The sequence below is a fragment of the Giraffa tippelskirchi genome, chromosome 2 (genome assembly GCF_054371585.1).
Source record: "Giraffa tippelskirchi isolate mGirTip1 chromosome 2, T2T-mGirTip1v1.2.pri, whole genome shotgun sequence".
Lineage (NCBI taxonomy): Eukaryota > Metazoa > Chordata > Mammalia > Artiodactyla > Giraffidae > Giraffa > Giraffa tippelskirchi.
This window is the reverse complement of record NC_137276.1, coordinates 18,512,750-18,532,430: the sequence shown is the minus strand read 5'-3', so window position 1 is coordinate 18,532,430 and position 19,681 is coordinate 18,512,750. Positions and strand designations below refer to the sequence as shown.

Here is a 19,681-nt window from a genome sequence, read left to right as displayed (position 1 = left end):
GTGTATATTCAGAGGGTAATAAAATGAGGAAATTTTGTGCAGTAGAATGACTATTGAGCTATAGTTAGGACCACAGGGTTCTAGTCTCAATTTAACCAAAGCTACCTTTAGAATTCCACAAGACTGATTTTTGTTTTCCTTAAAAGATAAAGGGATGTCTAAGTTTACTTATTTTTATTTACACCCCATTCAGCCCTTTTCAGCAGGATTCTGCCAGAGAATTAAGCCTTAATGCCCTGAGGCTTCTATTCTATGTAATGAACTAAACCCTCTCTCATGTCCCATCTTTGGGAGAATTGAGAATAGTCACAAATAATTTTCTGTGTTTTGGGGTTCAGATAGGGAGCCCCAAGTGAGAAAGGCAAACTTTAAAATGATTTAAAATCTATTGGTTTTCCTTGTCGAAAGTTCTTTTAAGTTCCAATATAGTAGGATTTTATGTTTAAGATACTATGATCTCTATGTGGCAAAGCTCTGCTACTCATTCACTAGTTTAAAAATCTAATTAAAAATCTTGTTGACTTCTGCTCACGGATTATGAATAGTCCTTTTAAACTACAATACTTTTTCATATCACAGTTGAGCAGGTAAGAAATTTTAAGTCCTAAACTGTAGACCCCAAATAGGAGAAGATTACTGTTTCCCAGCTGCCATTTTTTAATTGACTGATTTTGCTCAGTTAGTTCAGACACAGAAAAGGCAGTAAAGTAACCTGTACATCCACATTTGGGTCTGAAATAGTGATGCTGAAGTAGGATCTGAGGATGGCACTCTAGCTTCACAACTAATTTGCAGAGCTTTTTAGCTTTTCCAAATGTGTGCACCTTTAGATAATTCATGAATTGCTTGCAGACATGTCCCTCTGACGTTACTGGTAAAGGTAGATTTCTTGTAAAACAAAATTTCAGTGTGTGAAAAATCGATTCACAGCCTACTTGTCTTTATTTACTGGAATTGTGAAAAGTTGACTCATAGCCTACTTGCCTTTGTTTACTGAGATTGGGAAATTTAAGTTGTTTTACCAGATACGAATACACACACACTCCCACTACATTTCCTTAGGCTATTTTTATAGAGGACTAGGAGACATTTAAATTATAGTTTGGAAACAGGATGGGCTTTTAAATTCCATCTCTTTCTGATTAGTAACATCACAATAATGAAGGAAATGAGGATATGCTATTTTCCAGGCATCCCAGTATATAGTTGGAGATATAATATTATCCTAGAATTAGAGATTTTAAAAGACCTATATTGTAGAGTCCATTTCCTGCCACAGTATTAAAGACCCTGTATACTCTTGTTTTAACTGTGTCTGGTGAGTGTGGCAGATATACAGCAAAATAGCTGTATTTCTTTCAGCTTCGTGGTCTGATCTGAATGACTGCATGGAATAACAGTTCTGATCTGTTTGTCAATATTAATAGAGGACTCACACAATGCAGAGTTTTCATCCATTACTGGCATTTGAAAAAACTTATAATTTACATTAAACTCCTTAAGTTCAAGAACTTTGCACAACTTTGGTTTGCAGATTTGAGCAAATAGGTTTCCATTAGGGGGCTCTCGAGGTTTGAAATGATCAGTCTTGATACCAATAATGCTTGGAAGCCTTTCCTTTCTAACGTTCATCTTGCTCTCTCCCTTTCTGTTTTGTTTTATAGAAAAGGTCACGGATCGCCTACAGTGACGAAGTACGGAATGAGCTCCTAGGGGATGATGGGAATTCCTCCGAGAACCAGGTAGAATGCTAATCAGGAAGGCCCGGTGGGTGGCTGGAGGGTGAAGGAGGTCACAGGCACACTGGGCTCTCAAGCTGCTCTGTACCAGTATTAGCAACAACTCATGTGGAAACGATACTGTTTAATGCAAAGCTGGAGTCTTAATCAACTTCAAAATGTTTCTTGGAGATCTTACATTTAACCCTTTACCTTGTGATCACTGTCTGCTATCTTTTAAAAAAAAATCTTTTCTTCTCTTTTCTTTATTATTTAGTACTTAAGGAATAACTTGAAACACACTGTTTGTGGACAAAGCCAAGGTCCTCACCTCCAACACATGTAAAAGGAATAAAAAAAGTACATAATGCAGCTTTGATAATAATGCAGTATAATTAAATCAACACTCGCAGCAAAACAAATGAAAGTAAGCTTTCAAAATTCGACTAGGCAGCTCAGGCTCCTATTGTGTACCTTCTGAAAAATACATTCACCAAAATGCAAATTGGAAGCACCAGGGTGGAACTTGGATGCTCACATAGAGGTTCTGCCCCTGTCAGGTAATGATAATGATGATGATAATAGTTGCAGGAGTAGTAATGGGAGAAGTCTTTTTGCAGTTTAAGATCCGCATAGACAAAAAAATAAGACACAGTTTCTTCTTCAAGAGGCCTTGCAACTTGGCTGTCAGCTCTCATTGGATCACACAGTAGTGTCATGAGTCTAATTAGTGTCCCACTTCTTTCTTTGAATTAATACTGCCGATTTCATTAATTCATGTAGATAATATATATGACTTTAAGAAATGTTTCAAGAACCTCAGAGTAGAGATGATTTTAAAAAAATGTCTCAAACAGCCCTAGTGACTGATCCTCTTTGACACTTTTAAAGAAAATAAATGATGGGGAACTTCAGAAGCAAGACCTGAACGTGTTTATTAACATTACTTTGGCAAGTCTAGTAGAAGCCTCTACTCTAAATAAAAATGAACATAAATCATTCATTGGGTAAACCAACATTTTAATAAGCTGCTAAAACATAATATATTGATATGCATTATAAAAATTGCGTAATAGTGTTTACCCTTGCAAATAGAGTGTAAGTCTATATATGCTGAAACTATAATACTATCCACTAAATGTGAATATTGTAAACAGGGTTGTTGCTCATGTGATGAAAAGGCCCCCATCTGCCCACCCCCAGAAAGGAAGAAGAATCACTGAGCAGTCCTGTGTTTGTTTTTGGAAATATCTCGGCTCCTCCACTAGTTGGATGTTTTCAGCTTCAGTTCAGACATGTAAACACGTTAAGATTTGACTTGGGATTTCAGCTTCCCTGATTGAAATGTGAGAATAGCTAAGGGAAAAAAAAAAAATAAGGAGCACATCAAACACAAAAGCATGATGTGATAAAGGAGTTTTACTCATAATAGATTAAATAATGTGAGGATGAGAGCGAAAATTTTTTTTTTCCTATTTTAAGTGAGATTTAGATTGCTTATACCTCTTGAGTGAATTAATCATAGTTTTATTTTCTATCTTTACTGCAAAAAAAAGCACTGTCTTTTTTTACCAAAAAAAAGTGAATCTCCATGACAGTTCTTTAAAGAGCTATAGATCTTTACCTCATTTGAAACTACTGCCTAATATAGAGGAAATAGAAGAGGGTGTTTCTGTCTAACTCAGACTCCTTTATTGTAATAGATGCTGTAGTACTGTGACAGGGATCTTTTTTTTTTTTAACCATGTTCTCTTCTCTTAATGGACATTTTATGTGCCTAGAACATTTGCCTTACGAACATATAAGGAGGACTTTTTTTTTTAATGCCTAAAGAAAAATATTCCACAAAAATAGATTGAGTTCATATTTTCTGAATTTTTCAAATTATATTCCTGTCATTTTAAAGTGATAACTTAGAGATTTCCCCTGGACTTGTATAAATCAAGCTTACAAATTCTGAAAGCGCTTGGAGAGCCTGAAGTTTAGTTGTAAGGAGCTGTCACTTCAATAAATAGAGTGTGATGAATTATAGTCATGAGACTGTGGAACTGTTAGATTATTACTTATGTGAACTTTTCAGTCTAAAATTTGAATCAGATTTGAAAGTTCAAAGAGACGATACATAACTTTTAGAATATTTTGTTACCAAAGTAGCACAATTTCCATATCATAATGAAGCCTTTATATTTTGTTTTGAGGCTCTTTGTCATAATATAGGAATTAAAATCCCTAAAACTATGTAACACATCCTTAACTTGGAATGGTCACTTGAGAATAACTATTCTGCATCAGTATTCATTCAGACTATGAAATCAAAACAGAAACTTTTTCTTTAAAGGAAGAAAAGATTTGGCTTTTCATTTTAATTTTTGTACCTCAGTGCCTGAGAAGATAGCTTTTTCTGGCTAGGATCACCTCACCAGTAAATTAGAGAAGCTCACCTAGTAAATTAGAGAAGAAAATATTTTCTGCACACAGATAAGTTTATTTTCAACCTAATTATTGAGAAACTGACTTTTCAGAACTTCTTGGCCATGTTATATTTATGGTAAATTTTTAACAATACAGGGAAAACTTAGAGGTAAAATATGAGACCAAAGGTGGCAATATTTGTTTAACTAAAATTGGGATATATCTCAGTTTTTTTTAAAGTATAGGTCAGAAAAAAAGGATAAATAATTAATAGCAAAGGTTGTAAAATAGACAAATGAACTAAGTGCTATTTAGTTATTTTCAATGCAATATCCACATCTTCCCTATAGTGGCTTCTTTGTAGATTTAGACAAATATGAATGCCTTAGTTCTTATTTCTCAGTCTGCCAATTTATAATGCATTTTTTAGGCATCTAAAACTTAATTATGATCTTCCAATTAACTATACAGTATTTTAATTTACTCATTTATATAAACATTTTGCCATGATTAGAATTGTTATAATTTCAAAAATTAAGAATTTTCAAATGCAATTTTAATGTTCTCCATACAGTACACATTTTTATTTAATTCCAAATTAATTGCTTTGTATAAATTCATTTCTATTACATCCATTTCATGCAGTCAAGTATAACTCATCCTTGATTTACAGAGAAGAGGCAAAATTACTTATTTGGCACATTCAAATATTGTTGGGTCTTTCCATGAACTGTTAGTTGTCTTGGGCATTATCATTCTGTTCTTTTAACAAATAAAATTTTCCATTGCATATGACAGCATCTTAATATTTTCAAAGAGCTTGTTCTTGAAATGTAGTGATGCTGTATTTAGAGTGGAAACTTTAATAATTGTTAACTCGATTTAGTTTCATGAAAACGATTCTTAGGAAAGGAAAAAAAAAAAATTCATACAGAATTAAATCCCTTTCACAGTAGAGTATGATAATGGGACAAATGTTCCAAGCTCTACTTCTGAAACCTAATAGTGTCTCAGTTTCCATATGCAAAATTATATGAAATTTGAGTAAATCCCAGATAGAAGGTTCAAAAAAATATATAAAGAGTAGGGTATGTCTAAACGTGAGGAAATTTTTGTGGTAAAGCAATACTCAGCAGATATGATTTGCTTAATTTTTTAATGCGACGTTCTCTTAAGTTCCGATTTGGGCTTGCTGTGCATAAAGTGTGTCAAACTTCAGCTACAGACCAGGGGGTGAAGTCGGTCAATTTAATTCCCCAAGATCTAAAGAAGGTCGGTATCATTTCATATAGCCCTGGCAGAGCAGATCATTACCAGGCACAAATCTGTTCGTTACGTGCTGAGGGTTTATAGCAAAATAAATAGACTGTCATCATAAGTTCAGAAAATTGTGTGTTCGACCCACGATAATGTGTAAAGGGCGTTTAATAGAGTTCAGCATTTATTCGTTATCTGTATGCGGACAGAGACGGCAGTCGCGTTATCAGCTTTAAAAAAAAAAACTCGGTAGTTCTGGGGGTCACGTGACGCCCCTCACACACAGGCGCGCGCGCACGAACCCTCACATGCTCTGCGGTGCAGTTTTGATTTTAGTCACAGCAGAAGGCTTAACCACAAGAGATTCCACTGGTTCAAACCAGCGTAAACCAGATTTTTTCAGCCCACAAAGGAACAGATTACCTCTTGTATCAAATTCTGCATGGGGTGGGGTGGGGGGACAGAAATCTTTGTTTCAAAAAAGATGTTGATTATCATAACTCAACATGGTGGCATGGCACACTTTCATGTCGCCTATGACGGAGCTAGAAACTCGATAAAATACGAACCGAAAAAATACGAAATCACTACTTTCAGCCTAGTCTAAGCATTGTTAATTTTCAAAAACAGGCCATCTTTTGTTTACTTGAGTGAAAACTCTCAGACTAACTTAAAAAAAAAAGAAGAAAAAAAAAAGATAAAGATTAAAACCCCTCCCATTACCTAGCTTAGCTACAAATCCGGTGTAAAGCTTGGATGCAGCCATGCAGCACAAACAAGATAGAACGTTTTTTGTTTGGAACCTATTGAAAAAACAAATGGGTAGCATTTTTAAACACTCATTGATTATGGCAGGGTGGCATGCCCAAATGGTCTCCATTGCTGAAGAGTAGTTTTAAACTTTGGCCCTTTAAGTATCATAGTCAACTGAAGAATGGTGCCCCCAGAAAGAAAAAAGAAAAAAAAAATAGCTGTGCGATCAATCCCAGATCAGCTTTTCCTGAGAATTAATGTTTGCCCTTTTTCTCCCATGATGTTCCGATAGCAAAAAGAAAGATTCCGATATATGATAGGCCAGGTATTTAAGTTTAGAATTTTACTTTTTCTAGGGAAGAATTGTAACTTTTCCCGTGAAATGATGAAATGATTGACTTACACACTCAGTGGTTGCTGAGATAATGATTGTATTAATTACAAATAATAACAACTTCATATGTATTTTTGAAAGGTAGAAAAAGTTTCTTTTTCACTAAATGCAGTGTGAGACCTTATGTAATAGATTCTGTACCCTTTTTCTAAGATTCATAACTGATTTGAAATCTCATTCTTTTGTACTTGAAATACTTTTCAAACAACAAATGAAATAACAGACTAAGCTGGAATGCATATGGTTTTCCTTGAATTGGAGACAAAAATAGCTTTAAACTTTGAGAAATCTGGGCTATGGTAAACATGATACTTTTAGAAAGACTTATAGTGAGCAGTTCATGGCACGTTTCTCCCAAAGCAATAGTTTAATTTATTGGCCTGCTTATGTCAAGTGTTATAACAGATGTTACAGATATTTGGATGCTTAAAAATTATCAGTTGTAGACCTGAATTGCTGAGGATGCAAGTTTCAGACCTAGAATATGGTTTATAGTCTCATACAACATAGGTTTCATTTCTATTCATTGTAGAAACTGTGGGAAACACCTCAACTCTCCAATATTTGTGGGTTAGAATACAACACTATCACATGCACACAGGGAATCAGACATATAGTTATATCCATTTTCTAGTTTCTAAAGAGTAAAACAACTTGTTTTATCTGTAAAATTGAAGACATTTAAGTATTCTACAGAGAAGAATCAAACTGTTATCACAAAAGAGTTTACTAACAGGTAAAGAGTGGCTTGAGGTTTGACTTTGGTGAAAACAAATTGCGGTACAAATGAAGTTAGAGATCATTGCTTTGAAATGACCTGGTTACAAGATGAAGAAAATGGATAAGTGAAGAAACTTCAAAAATTAAAATGAAAACACCTTACAATTACAGTAGCCTCTTCAGCAAAACAAAACCCTGGAAATCAACTCTGATATACACAGTATTGCTAAGGATTGTGAAATATTTTCTGATTTTATGTCCTAAATATTATCTCTTCTAGCATGCTTTATTCCCAATTAAAATAATCTGACTTCCAAAGGTGATCCTGTTATTAGAATGGGTACAAGTATGACATTAACATACCAGTTTGTTGTTTTAAAATACTTACTGGGACAAAAGCATGAGCTATTAATCATTTTCATTTGGAGGTAAAAATCTGAAAGCAGTTGTCAAGATTCAAAATAGAGAAACATCCTGAAAACTTGTATATACAAAACCTCTTCAGTGGTACATTCTTAGAAGAGAAGAACAGTAAACTTGTTTTCTTTCTTTATAATATAGACTTCTATGAAGTCGTTCCCCTTTATTTCATGATGGTGTCTTAGATGTACTTTAAAAGAGAATTTCACACTATTCTCTTTGTTTAATGTGACAGTGTGAGAAAGTGATCTTTATTCGTTCAAAAAACTCTGCATGTAGTCTATGTTTAGGTTCTTTTAATGTGTTTGTCTGTGATTTTTAAATGCTAAACATGTAAACAGATAAATTGTCAATGTTAATTCTGTATCCTGTCACACAACTGATCTTTCTTTCCTGCCATTTCTTTCCTTTTTATCTTTTTTTTTTTTGTGCATTCATGTTGCAGTTGATAAAATTACGTGAAGAGGTGAGTACTTCCTAGCTTGCTTTTTTTTTTTTTTAATTCTGCTTTTCCTTATAAAATTGAGTATCTGAATCTGAAGTAAAACCATTGGGTTCATTTTTCCAGGAAAATCTGTGCATATTAAAAGCATTGATTATATTGCTAGAAATGTTCTCTGCTATCTTTAAAAAAAAAAAAAGTACACCCCAATCATGCTTATCATAGTGATCATTGTTGTTTTCTAGCTTTGGAAGAAAATTCATATTTTAAAGACCAAAAAAGGGAAGAAAAAGAAAGGAATAGCTTGAAGCTATACCCAAGTGTAGTTTTCATGTAGACTGACTTCAGTTTTGTTTTGTTTGCATTGGTTTCTCAAAGAAGTCAACAAGATTAATTTTTTTTCTGACATTCTGAATTTACTGAAAACTGTTTTTAAACTAACTTCTTTCCTTCAACCAAAATTCTTAGTTCAATGTTAGATACCATGAGCCTATTATCCTTTTGGGGAAACACACATGTGTTATAAATACCCTACTAGTCTATGTACACAGATACCTAAGAATAGCCAAGCCTCTCCTCATTGTTAAATGCTTTCTTTTTTGTAGGAAATAGCACCCAAGTGAGTTCTCATTTTTCTGAGTTTGCTAGCCTGCTTCATAATACAGCTCCAGACTTTTTGTGTGTGTGTGTGGCCCAGCAAATGTTTATAACAATGTTGATAATTTTATTCCTGTATGCAGGAGGGATACCAAATGATTCTAAATATTTTTTTTAAATTAGACCATGCTTATCATATATGCTCTACTCTTTTCAGAAATAGACTAGTCATAGTTTTTACTTAGTGAGATTGAATTTAGTTACTTTTACATTAAGACATAAAATAATGACCTATATTACTATTTAAAAATTGTCTAATTGCTTATAATAAGCAGAGTACTGTGAATTATTTTCAACTTTAGGTTGGCCATGTTGTTTGAGATTTTTCCTGGAAGTTTTTTTTTTTTTTAATTGGTATGTCATCATTCTCTAGGTGATATGAATGCTAATTTAGAGGTTTGTAGAGAGTGATTTTCAACAACTCTTCTGATTTAAGATGCATTCGTGATGTCTTCTCAGTAAAAGTAATAATGATACATAAAATGAAGGGTGAAAATACACAAAACCCTCACCCTCCAACCTTTCTGTGTTTTTTTTATCTTCCCTGCATGGAAGCAGATGTATATATTAAATGAATATTATAAATCGTAGTTTTGATGTATAAGATTATTCTTGAGGTGAGTGATATGTCAACATTATTCTTCTGCAAGACAGTCTTCTTGTATGTATTTGCATATGCTCAGGCTTAGGTGAAGAATTTGAATCTTCAAATATTACTGCAACCAACTGTAGACTATGAAGAAACTACATGAAGCTCTTCGCCCTGAATTTAGCAATGAATATAATTAATAAGCCCTTGTGCTTTAGTACCATCAGCATCGTTGACAGAAGATTTAGTTTTAAGCTGAATTGTGTGGACTTAGAAATCTTAATTCTGTAAGCTGAAAACATCACTTCTGCATTTCTTTTAAAATACGTTTCATCATCATTTTATGGCTTTTAATTCCTTTGATGTGTCTATAGCAACAGTTTTATCAGTTATGCTTCTGGAATGCATGTTACCAACACTATAACCCGAACTGGAATTGTACTTGGAAGAATTAGATCACTCAACTAACAGAATAATATACTCTGAAATATTCTCTTAACAGTCTTTGATATGGATGCAGCATTGACGTTTATAGAATAGGTTACAGTGATGACACTATTGGTATACAGTCTGCTCCGAAGTCATTGTTTCCCAGCCAGGATGCTCAGGGTAATCAAACACTGATTTCCTCCTTGTACCTATCCTGAGAAGACAAACTCCTCTGCTTCAAAATAGAATGTTTCATACTATTCGGAAACAAAGTATGCCCCATCCAGTCCTCAAGATGCTCTTTTTGGGGCTCCCATTTTGGACTCCATTCTGGAAAGAGCATGCTTGGAATTGGGCTGATAATGCACAGGGAGCTGAACCGGTGTTGACTGTGCCGAGCTCTCTGTTTGAATCCTGCGTCTCCAGCTCTCCACATTGCACAGCTCCTCACACAAGTTGAGCTGTGTCTGAAGCTCCAGCACAGCTTCACTTACCTGCTTTGAAAAGGGCTGAGAAGAGGGTGAGAGAATGAGTTTGGGATGGAGTGTGGGGGCAAGTTGAAAGCATCAGCTGCTACTGTACTGTATTTCCTTTCATTTTCAGAGACCAGGGCAATGTACAACTAAGGGAACAATGTAAATAGCACAGCTGTTACAAGAACTTGATTTTAGCTTGACTTAAGTGAAGAGGTTCCAAAATACAAAGTGAGGTCCTGCTGGAAAGCTGCTGGTAAACTGATAGTCCTCTTGTGTGCAGATTTACTCTGATAAAATTGAACTGTCCTGCAGAAGAGTTACTGACACTATTTAGGAATAGACCCTTTTTTTAAAAAAATAAAAAAGTTCTCTTAGCAGTTTCACTTTCCATTACAAAGCCATATACTGGATAAGCTAATTTGGCTCCCATTCATGGAATCTCAGAAATCATTCTACGTTTAAATACTTTGTTTCCTACATTTTTATTATTGTATAATTAAACTCCATTTTCAGTATTGAACTTTGATTTCTTTAAATCTGCAGTAGCTAAATATTTTCTTTTAGGGATTTCACCCAATATGAAAATGAACCAAAATCTTTGATCTGTAATTCTGGGTTAAAATTCACATTTATTCTTGATACCACAATGCTGATATCTTTTTAGAGAATCACCGATTTGAAAAATGAAGTCCTTTGTTAAGTTAGAAAACAATAGTCAAAGAAGGGAAGAGCAATTCCCACTCCCAAAACCTTCATGTAGTGAGAATTAGGAATAAGAAAGCTTTTTTATTCCTAATTTTTGACAAGCTGAGTAAAGTGTTAAATTTATTTAAAAATAGTCATTAATGCCAAACACATAAAGCTCCCCTTGCTTTTCCTATTCTCAATTATAGACTTGAGTGATTTTGCATTTTTATGATATATGCTTTCCTTCCTTCCTTTTATTTATTTAGTGCTTTTTTTTTAGCAGAGGGAGGGGCAGTTTTTCTCTTAATATCTCCACTATATAGTAGACGACTCTATTAATTACTATAGACTGTTGTTGCAGCTTTCCTGACCTTCACATCAGGTCCTATCTCTCTGTTCTAAATGCATTGTTTTAATGATTCTTCCCCCCACTCCCCCCAGCACTCCCCCCCAAAAAAAAATTTTTCAAGGAAAGCTTTGATGTGGCTTTAGCTGCCTCCAACGTCTGGCCGCATCTCAGATGTGTCACCTATGCCGGGAGGGAATAAGGAAATCACGTTTTGAATGGTAATGATAACATACTAATCACTTCCTTTCTTTGAAGATGGAAGCGAGATATTCTGTCAGCATCCCTGGCTGCTAGAGCTTGGAGGCACTGGTCTAGGTGTATTAGCTTAAGTGTGCATGTCAATACAGCTTGCATCTCCAAGATCCATGGGGGCTCATTAGAGCAAGGTGGATCGTTTCGCTCGACAGCCACTCAGATAATATGTGTGGCACCTCCTTTTTTTTTATTATTAGAAAGCATTTCTTCGATTTTAAATGACATCTGTCAGCAACACAAAGTTGGAGTTATGGTTGCATTTTTTTCTTTCTTTTTGACCAGATAGCAAAACTGATTTGAGGGGGTAAGGTACTAATTTATACAAATACATGCGTGCACGTACACATACCCAAAATATAGTTACACATGTTTTGGTATTTTCAAGTATCCAGACGTACATGCATCAGTACACACATATGGACACACACACACATACAAACACACACTCCCAAGGGCATGCACATATTGCTATCCATTCACAGCCATGATTAGATTATAAATGTATTTGTCAGTCTGAATATGATCTAGTGTATGATTGTTATGCTTAAAAAGATCAGCCTCAATGTAGAAAAGAAAGTTTAGAAGCTGAGGATTTGGGGAAAATCTTCTAATTTCCCCCATCAGACATAATATAAGATAATGTGTATTGTTAGTATCATTTTAGTTCTTAGTCTAAAACACTGTGTCTGAAATTCACTTTCAGTATAGTGCCATATATCTTGGACTATTTGAGAATAAATCCACAATTTTGTACATCTGTGTGCATGAGGGAACATGTGTCTCTTGTTTCTTAGTGGTTGCCCTGAGTGGTCTTAGAACTAGAATTGCTGTTTAGTATTCTGTTTTAGTAGCATATGTTGTTCTATATGGCATCTTGCTGCACATCGAAAATTAAGGGGCATTCTTTAAGAATAAAATTTTCATTTAAAAATTCTTTAGGAATCAAAGGAACTAGTGAGTTATTTTTTTTCATGATTGCATTTTATAAAAAATAAATACAAAATAGGGATCATGGATCCATGCAAATGACTCATAAACCTACTTCTGCTGCAACAGGAAAGATCCAGTTGGTTCTGATCTTCATACATCTCTCAGTGTTTTGGAGTAAGATTCATTGTGGCCACGTACAACGTGAGCCTGCCTTTTAAAACAAAACTAAGCAAAAAAATGGATGGTCCCCTACATGATTGATTGAAAATCGCTTCATTTTAGTAGTTTTTATAAAGGAAGATTTGCTAAAAATTATCTATAATGGATTGTGATCCGCCCTCCCCCCGAAATGTTAGGGCATACAACAGCATTATTTTTTTAAGGCAAAAAAAAGAACATTGTAGACGGTCGTCTGATTTTTTTTCCCTTTTTCTTTTTCAGAGGGCACATCTGCTCGATAACACAGAGAGGCTGGAAAGGTCATCTCGGAGACTAGAGGCTGGATACCAAATAGCAGTGGAAACCGGTAAGAATTCTGAGAGTGAGCAAATTGTCTTGCTTATGCACAGCAGTCTTCACAACACATGACATTTCAGGGAAACTTCAAAGGAGTAGCAGAGACAGCAGCCCGAGATGTGGTTTACATATTGGGGAGACAATTGGGAGCTTATTTGCGCTTATCTTTTTTCAAGTTAAAAGGCATGACATCTACTGAAAACAGTTCCTGAGGTTTAAAAGTATACATCTGAAAAGAGATGGAATACTTTGTCTAAATTCTACATTTGTCTTAATATGCGGTTACATGTTGTCAGTTTACCCACCCGCAATGATTGCTAGCACACGGTGCTGTCTCCAGTTGTTTGCTCCTTTGCGATTATTCACATATGTAAAAATTAACATTTTAATCCGTCTAAATGATGTGAACTAGGGGCAAAGAAGTACCAGTACCAAGTTTATAATACTTGTTTGTCCTGGTGGAAATGATTAGGAAATCATTAGGAAATGATTCCTAATGGTCCTGTTTTGTTTATATTATTTTTTCAAATCATGAGCAGAGCCTGTAATCAGATATGGGGAAAAAGAAAGTCATGATAATGGTACTATAAGTGTTAGTTAATACTGTCCAAACTTTTGATTTGAATTAACACTAGTTATTAATTTCAGAAAACACAGCCCTAATTTGGCTTCTAGGATGAGTTTACTTAAAATAGACATGCCTTTACATTATTAATGTTTCACTTAATGAATGTTTATTTTTACCTATTAAGTAAATATCCATTAACCTCTTTATACTTAGCAGTCTCTTATTATTTAGCTATTTGCAAAGTATAGATTATATAGGATCTATTTTATGTCTTTTGGGGTAGCTCTTGCCAAGTATATGAACAACAAAAATAGGTGGTTGACAACATTTCCACTGATTTTTTTGTAAGTTTAGTGTTACAAAGACTTCCCTGGTGGCTCAGATGGTAAAGCGTCTGTCTACAATGTGGGAGACCTGGGTTCGATCCCTGGGTGGGGAAGATCTCCTGGAGAAGGAAATTGCAACCCACTCCGGTACTCTTGCCTGGAAAATCCCATGGACGGAGGAGCCTGGTAGGCTACAGTCCATGGGGTCGCAAAGAGTCGGACACGACTGAGCGACTTCACTTCACTTCACTTCATTTCAGTGTTACAAAAAGATATACATTTTGTAAGAGCAAGTATAATGAAAATGATTCCAAATGATTTCTTTTATGAATGGCCAGTGTTCTCCCTTGCCCCTAATTCATGGCTATGTTATATTAGCTTACTTACGTGATGAATTCTAAGAAATCAGATAGAATGAACACAAATGACATTGGCATTATAGTAATGGTGAGAAAACTGAGGAAAACCATCAATCCTCCCAGAATTTTTAACAGTATGGGCAGTCCTTCTTTCTGAAGTTACTGATAGATTGGCTCTCTGCCCTGATTGGAATAAAAGCCAGTTTTCGTTTATTCTTTTAGTCCTTGGGCTTACCTTAAGAAGTGACTCGACTGTCTTTGCAAAGAATGCTAATAATGAGAAGTGCCCTGAACATGTGGTCAAAGGACCAGCCTTGGGTTCAAGCTCTTATTTGTGTGACCTTAAGCAAGTCATGAACTTCTCAGGTGGCTCAGTGGCAGAGAATCCGCCTGCCAATGCAGGAGAGCCAGGAGATGTGATTACAATTCCTGGGTTGGGAAGATCTCCTAGAGGAGGAAATGGCAACCCCAGCCAGTATTCTTGCTTGAAAAATCCCATGGACAGAGGAGCCTGGCACACTACAGTCCATGGGGTCGCAAAGGGTCAGACATGACTGAGCAACTAAGCACAAGCAAATCACATAAGCTCTCTGAGTCTGTATCTTCTTCAATGAAAGGGAAATTACATTGCCTGTCTCAGAATATTCCTAAGAAATGATGGCATATGTTAAAATGTGCTATACACCATAAAACACCATATAAATATAACTATTATTAGTAATGTGTGGTCATTTGATGATATATAGGCAGTTACCTTTCATAGAAAAAAGTTATTTGATCAAAATTTGTATTAAAGGAGTTTCTAAAAAGGAGAATGTGTCACTATACCTGTTGAACATTAAGGGACCTTCTTTGTCAAAGCATCCTGTTGATGAGCCTCTTTCCAGATGGGACTGGGTTGGGTTGGGGATGTTCTTGCTATGACACTGATCACAGGGCTTGATTTGGCTGATTGGACTGCCTTTTCTCTCCCACAACACCTTTCATGTAGCTCCCTCCCAAAGCTGAAGAATATAATCAAAGAAGGTCACAGATACTGGAGGGTCATGCATTGATCAGGGTTATAAGATTGAGATTTGGTAGTTAACTCCTTTTGGTGAGTGCTGTAACTATCAATATAGCCAGCATGGAAAATGCCACTTTAAGATTGTCCTGCAAACGAACCTCAGTGCCCTTGGATTTTTTAGTAGAATAGAGTGGTAAATTAACTGTTTGTGTCTGTGTGTGTGTGTGTAAAAGTTGCTTAGTTGTATCTGACTCTTTGTGACTCCCGTGGACTGTAGCCCACCAGTCTCCTCTGTCCATGGAATTCTCCAGGCAAGAATATTGCAGTGGGTAGCCAATTCCCTTCTCCAGGACTGCCCAACCCAGATTCTTTGTTGTCTGAGGGTCCCCTGCATTACAGGCAGATTCCTTATTGTCTGAGCCACCAGGGAAGTCCCAAATTAACTACAAACTTTTATAAAAGTAGACATTTACATGTTATATAATATACATTAATAACAACTTGGGAACTTCTTACAGACTGTAAAACCAAGTCTAGGAGGAGGGATAAGGGTGAGCTTTGTGGAGTTAAACACATATGTGGCACACACCTAGACAGAAGTCATCATGATAATTCATTTCCTTGGATGAATGTGAAAGTGGATGAAGAAATGAGAAAGGAGGCACAAAACATTTTTCCTGCCCTTCTTACTGTCTTGTGGGAAGTGGGGAAAGTAATTATGGTGGTTTCCATGTTGCTTCTACATTTGTTGCTTCACTGCCAACCCTCAGCCTGGTCATGTCCAGTCAATCAACAGCTCTGTGTTTTGATTGTGATGTAAATTTGCTATACTGATCATTTTGTTACAGTATCTGTTGAAGAACAGTATCTTTCAAAAGGGAAAGCTTTTAGCACTTATTGGTTTCTTCTTCTAAAAGACTGTGAAATGCAACAAGGCATAGTTATGGAAGAGCTATGATGACTTTTGAAACAGTACGAAAGAGCTTAGTGATTTGCAGGTATTGGTCTGAGAACTGGTCCTAGACCACAAGAGTTTTCATCAGTCCACAGTAAAATGAGGGGGGAAAAGTAAAAATTAGTGATTTTCTTACAAAAAAATGTTATTATAGAACTACACGTTTTCTCAGATCATGTTTTTCCTATTTGGGGTGATAAAATAAAGGATAGTTTTATGATGTGATAGAAATAGTAGGTAGAAGTCAGATATATATATAATAAATATATATATATATATATATATTTTTTTTTCCCCCCTCTACCTGGAAAATGAACAAAATTGGCAACCCTGTTCGGCCCTTGAAATGTTTTTTAAAATCGGGGTCTGCTACATTGCAGGAGGATTCTTTACCAACTGAGCTACCAGGGAAGCCCTGCTTAGCCACAACATCTAGGAATTATTGTCTAATGTACTGAATTAGAGAAAGTGACAGCAATCCCATTCTCTGGCCCCAGTGTTAATCAGCTGTGTGACTTTGAAGAATTGGTTGCTTCTATGTACATGTTCTTTTACTTGCCAAATGGAAACCTGATATCAGATTCAATATATCCTATATATATATCTTATATTCCATAGAAAGAAAGAAAAGTGAAGTCGCTCAGTAGTGACCGACTTTTTGCGACCTCACGGACTGTAGCCTACCAGGCTCTTCCATCCATGGAATTTTCCAGGCAAGAGTACTGAAGTGGGTTGCCATTTCCTTCTCCAGGTGATCTTCCCGATCCCGGGATCAAACCCAGGTCCTCCTGCATTGCAGGCAGAAGATGCTTTACCTTCTGAGCCACCAGGAAAGCTCCATTAGGGTCGATATATATATTCCATAAGGTTATTATAAAGTTAAAATGAGGTCATATATGTTCAAGTGCTTAGAAAGCAAATAGGGCTCTGGAAAAGTCATCATTTCTATGTTATCATCAGCATAAGTGATTATCTCTGAAAATTGTTGGCAAAAGATTTCAGCAAAAATCTATAAACTTTTCTTGAAGAACTTTATTGGCAAATATCATTCAAAGTTTTTTTATTACATATATGTGTGTGGAATAGAATAGAAAGCATATTATTTTGACCTCTAGCATCTTCCTAGTAAATAATAAAATCCATCTCCTAAAATTCTGGAGTCATTTGTGACATTTTTAAAAGTTATTTTGTCAAATTGGCAGTTACCATTGTTTTAATAATAGCTACTGAACAGAGGACTCATGTCCTGAATGTGCTTGGTCTGAGCAAAAGTACATGATTATATCTTAAGTGCCATTTACACCTTGATATTTATTGAGTATAGTACCAAACAAGTTTCTTTCACGGCTTTCTTTCTATTTGAGAAAATTGGTGAGGTTACAAGTTATTTGAACAGCTCCATTTAGAAATGCAGAGACAGAGGAAAGAATGCATGACACTGAACTAAAGAACGGGTACTTGGACATCTCAAGCTCAGACTGACACAACAGGGACAATGATCAGATTCACTGGAAAACTTTCTCGGGAGTGACTGTCAAAGACCAAACACTCTGGTGTTTGTATGAGCCATTGGCATGATCCAGTTTAACATTTCTTATAAATTCTTGTCCCAGAATCTGAATAAAAAGTGGCTCTTCCTTTTTTCATCTACTATTAACAGTTAAGTACGACTCTTAGCTATGGAGATACCTATTTTATTTGAGGTCAGGACATTAGCATTTGAAACTATGGGTCACCTGCCATTAATGGTGAAATTATGATTATTTTTTCTTTAAATTAAATACCCTAGAATTACAATAGACACAAAACTAATGGAAGCTGTACAATTAAGAAATAGGCTGAAAGAGAAATTATACAAGGGCAGAAATGCAAGGCTCACTCTCTTCTTTCAATATGTAAATACATAGTTTAACACGTTTTCCCAGTCTATACCCTAAATGGCAGTGCATCTCTGGAACCAGATATACCCTTCATATCTTTGAAGACTTACCTGCACCATTTACCAGCCTTGCTGCTGCCATCCAGTACCCAAGCCTTCAGGTCTGCACCCCTTCTCTCAGTCAACACTTTAAGCCACCCGGCTCTGATGTCACATTTGGTCAGTGATCTCTCTACAACAGGATACTGTTCTTCTGCCAGCCTTCCTGCTATGATGGTGGTCCATCCTTCCCCAAGGGCCCTGCACGTTCCCATCCTGGACTAGTGACTGGGCATATGTAGAAATAATACAGTTGTTCATTGAACACTTAATATGAGCCACATGCTGTTCTCAGTACTCTGTATTTATTAGCTCTTTAATCCTTACCACAAGTCTATGCAGTAAATACTGTTTTCTCACTTTACAGAGGAGGAAACAAGATCCAGATAGATTAAGTTATTTGCCCACACTTATTAATCAAGTTAGGAAATAGTACAACCAGACTATCTGATTCCATGTCTTCACCAGTAAACCACACTGAAAAATGAATGGGCCTCGCAGACCTAGATTTTCAAAATGACCTATTGTGGTCAGAATATGTCATGTTCTCACATATGTTAAGTTCCTTTTTACATAATTCATTCAAAAACTAACTATGGAGTACTGTGTGGTATGTGTTGAGGATACGGTAGTAAATAAGACTGCCAATGTCCCTGTTCTCAGGTCGCTAGACAGGAAGGGGCAGGGAGCAGAATGAAACAGATGTTTCTTAAAATTAATAAATAAATGGACAAGATCATTTCTGATGGTGGCAAAGTGAGAAACAGGGTATGAAAGAATAGCTAGTGAAGTCTGTCTTAGGTTAGATAGTCATGAAAGACCTCCCAGAGAAGTACCTTGTTAGCTGAGTCTTGGACTGCACAAAGATGCCACCAGCAAGCAGATTTGGAGCCAGTGATTCCAAGAAGACAATGCCAGCACAATGGCTCTGAAATGAGAAGGTGTTTGGGGTATTCAAGCAACAGAAAGAAGATTAGTATGGCTGGAGCAAAGTGAGCATTGGGTGTGGTACACAATTTAAGTTAGAGCCACATAGGGTGCAGATACTTTGGGGCCCCAAGGCCTGGAAAGGTGTCTGAATTTGCCTCATAGAGTGTGATGCCATTGGAGAGCTCTCAACGGGCAAATGGCCTGATCTAAATTAGAGAGGGCAAAGATTGTAAGGGTGCAGTGGCAGGGGAATGGATACAAGGAGGCGTTTCAGAGGCGTATTATAATAATCCAAGATTTGGTCCTTTTACTAGTTTAAATGAATGGAGAGATGATAAAGATGCAGGAGAAATTACAAGCCTTATTAAAGGGCATTCAGGAGCAAGGAGCTTGGAATTTGTCATTTATTTCCAGATTCTTCCTTAAGGATATTCTCCAAACAAATGGGAACTTATTAGTCTGTGTACCTGGTAGGGCTTTACACAGACAACGGCTAGTCCATCAGACTGGTGGTAATGGACACTTGTGATTATAAATCTGAGCTTAAAACCAAGT

The 19,681-nt window shown here is 36.1% G+C and overlaps 1 protein-coding gene across 9 annotated transcripts in view; it reads left to right on the top strand.

Annotated features, from left to right (window-relative positions):
* Positions 1-19,681, top strand: part of VTI1A (vesicle transport through interaction with t-SNAREs 1A) — a 375,769-nt gene that overhangs the window by 77,155 nt on the left and 278,933 nt on the right. For 8 of the 9 annotated variants that reach the window (XR_014068505.1, XR_014068517.1, XM_081540061.1 and 5 more), the window contains exons 4-5: positions 1,665-1,742; positions 12,930-13,014. Coding sequence is in view for 7 of the 9 variants with exons in the window: in XM_081540061.1 (XP_081396187.1) it covers positions 1,665-1,742; positions 12,930-13,014 (163 nt within the window). In the remaining 2 variants the exon portion in view is untranslated. Of the gene's footprint in view, positions 1-1,664; positions 1,743-8,119; positions 8,141-12,929; positions 13,015-19,681 lie in introns of all 9 variants that reach the window. The other variant, XM_081540043.1, reaches the window with a different exon arrangement.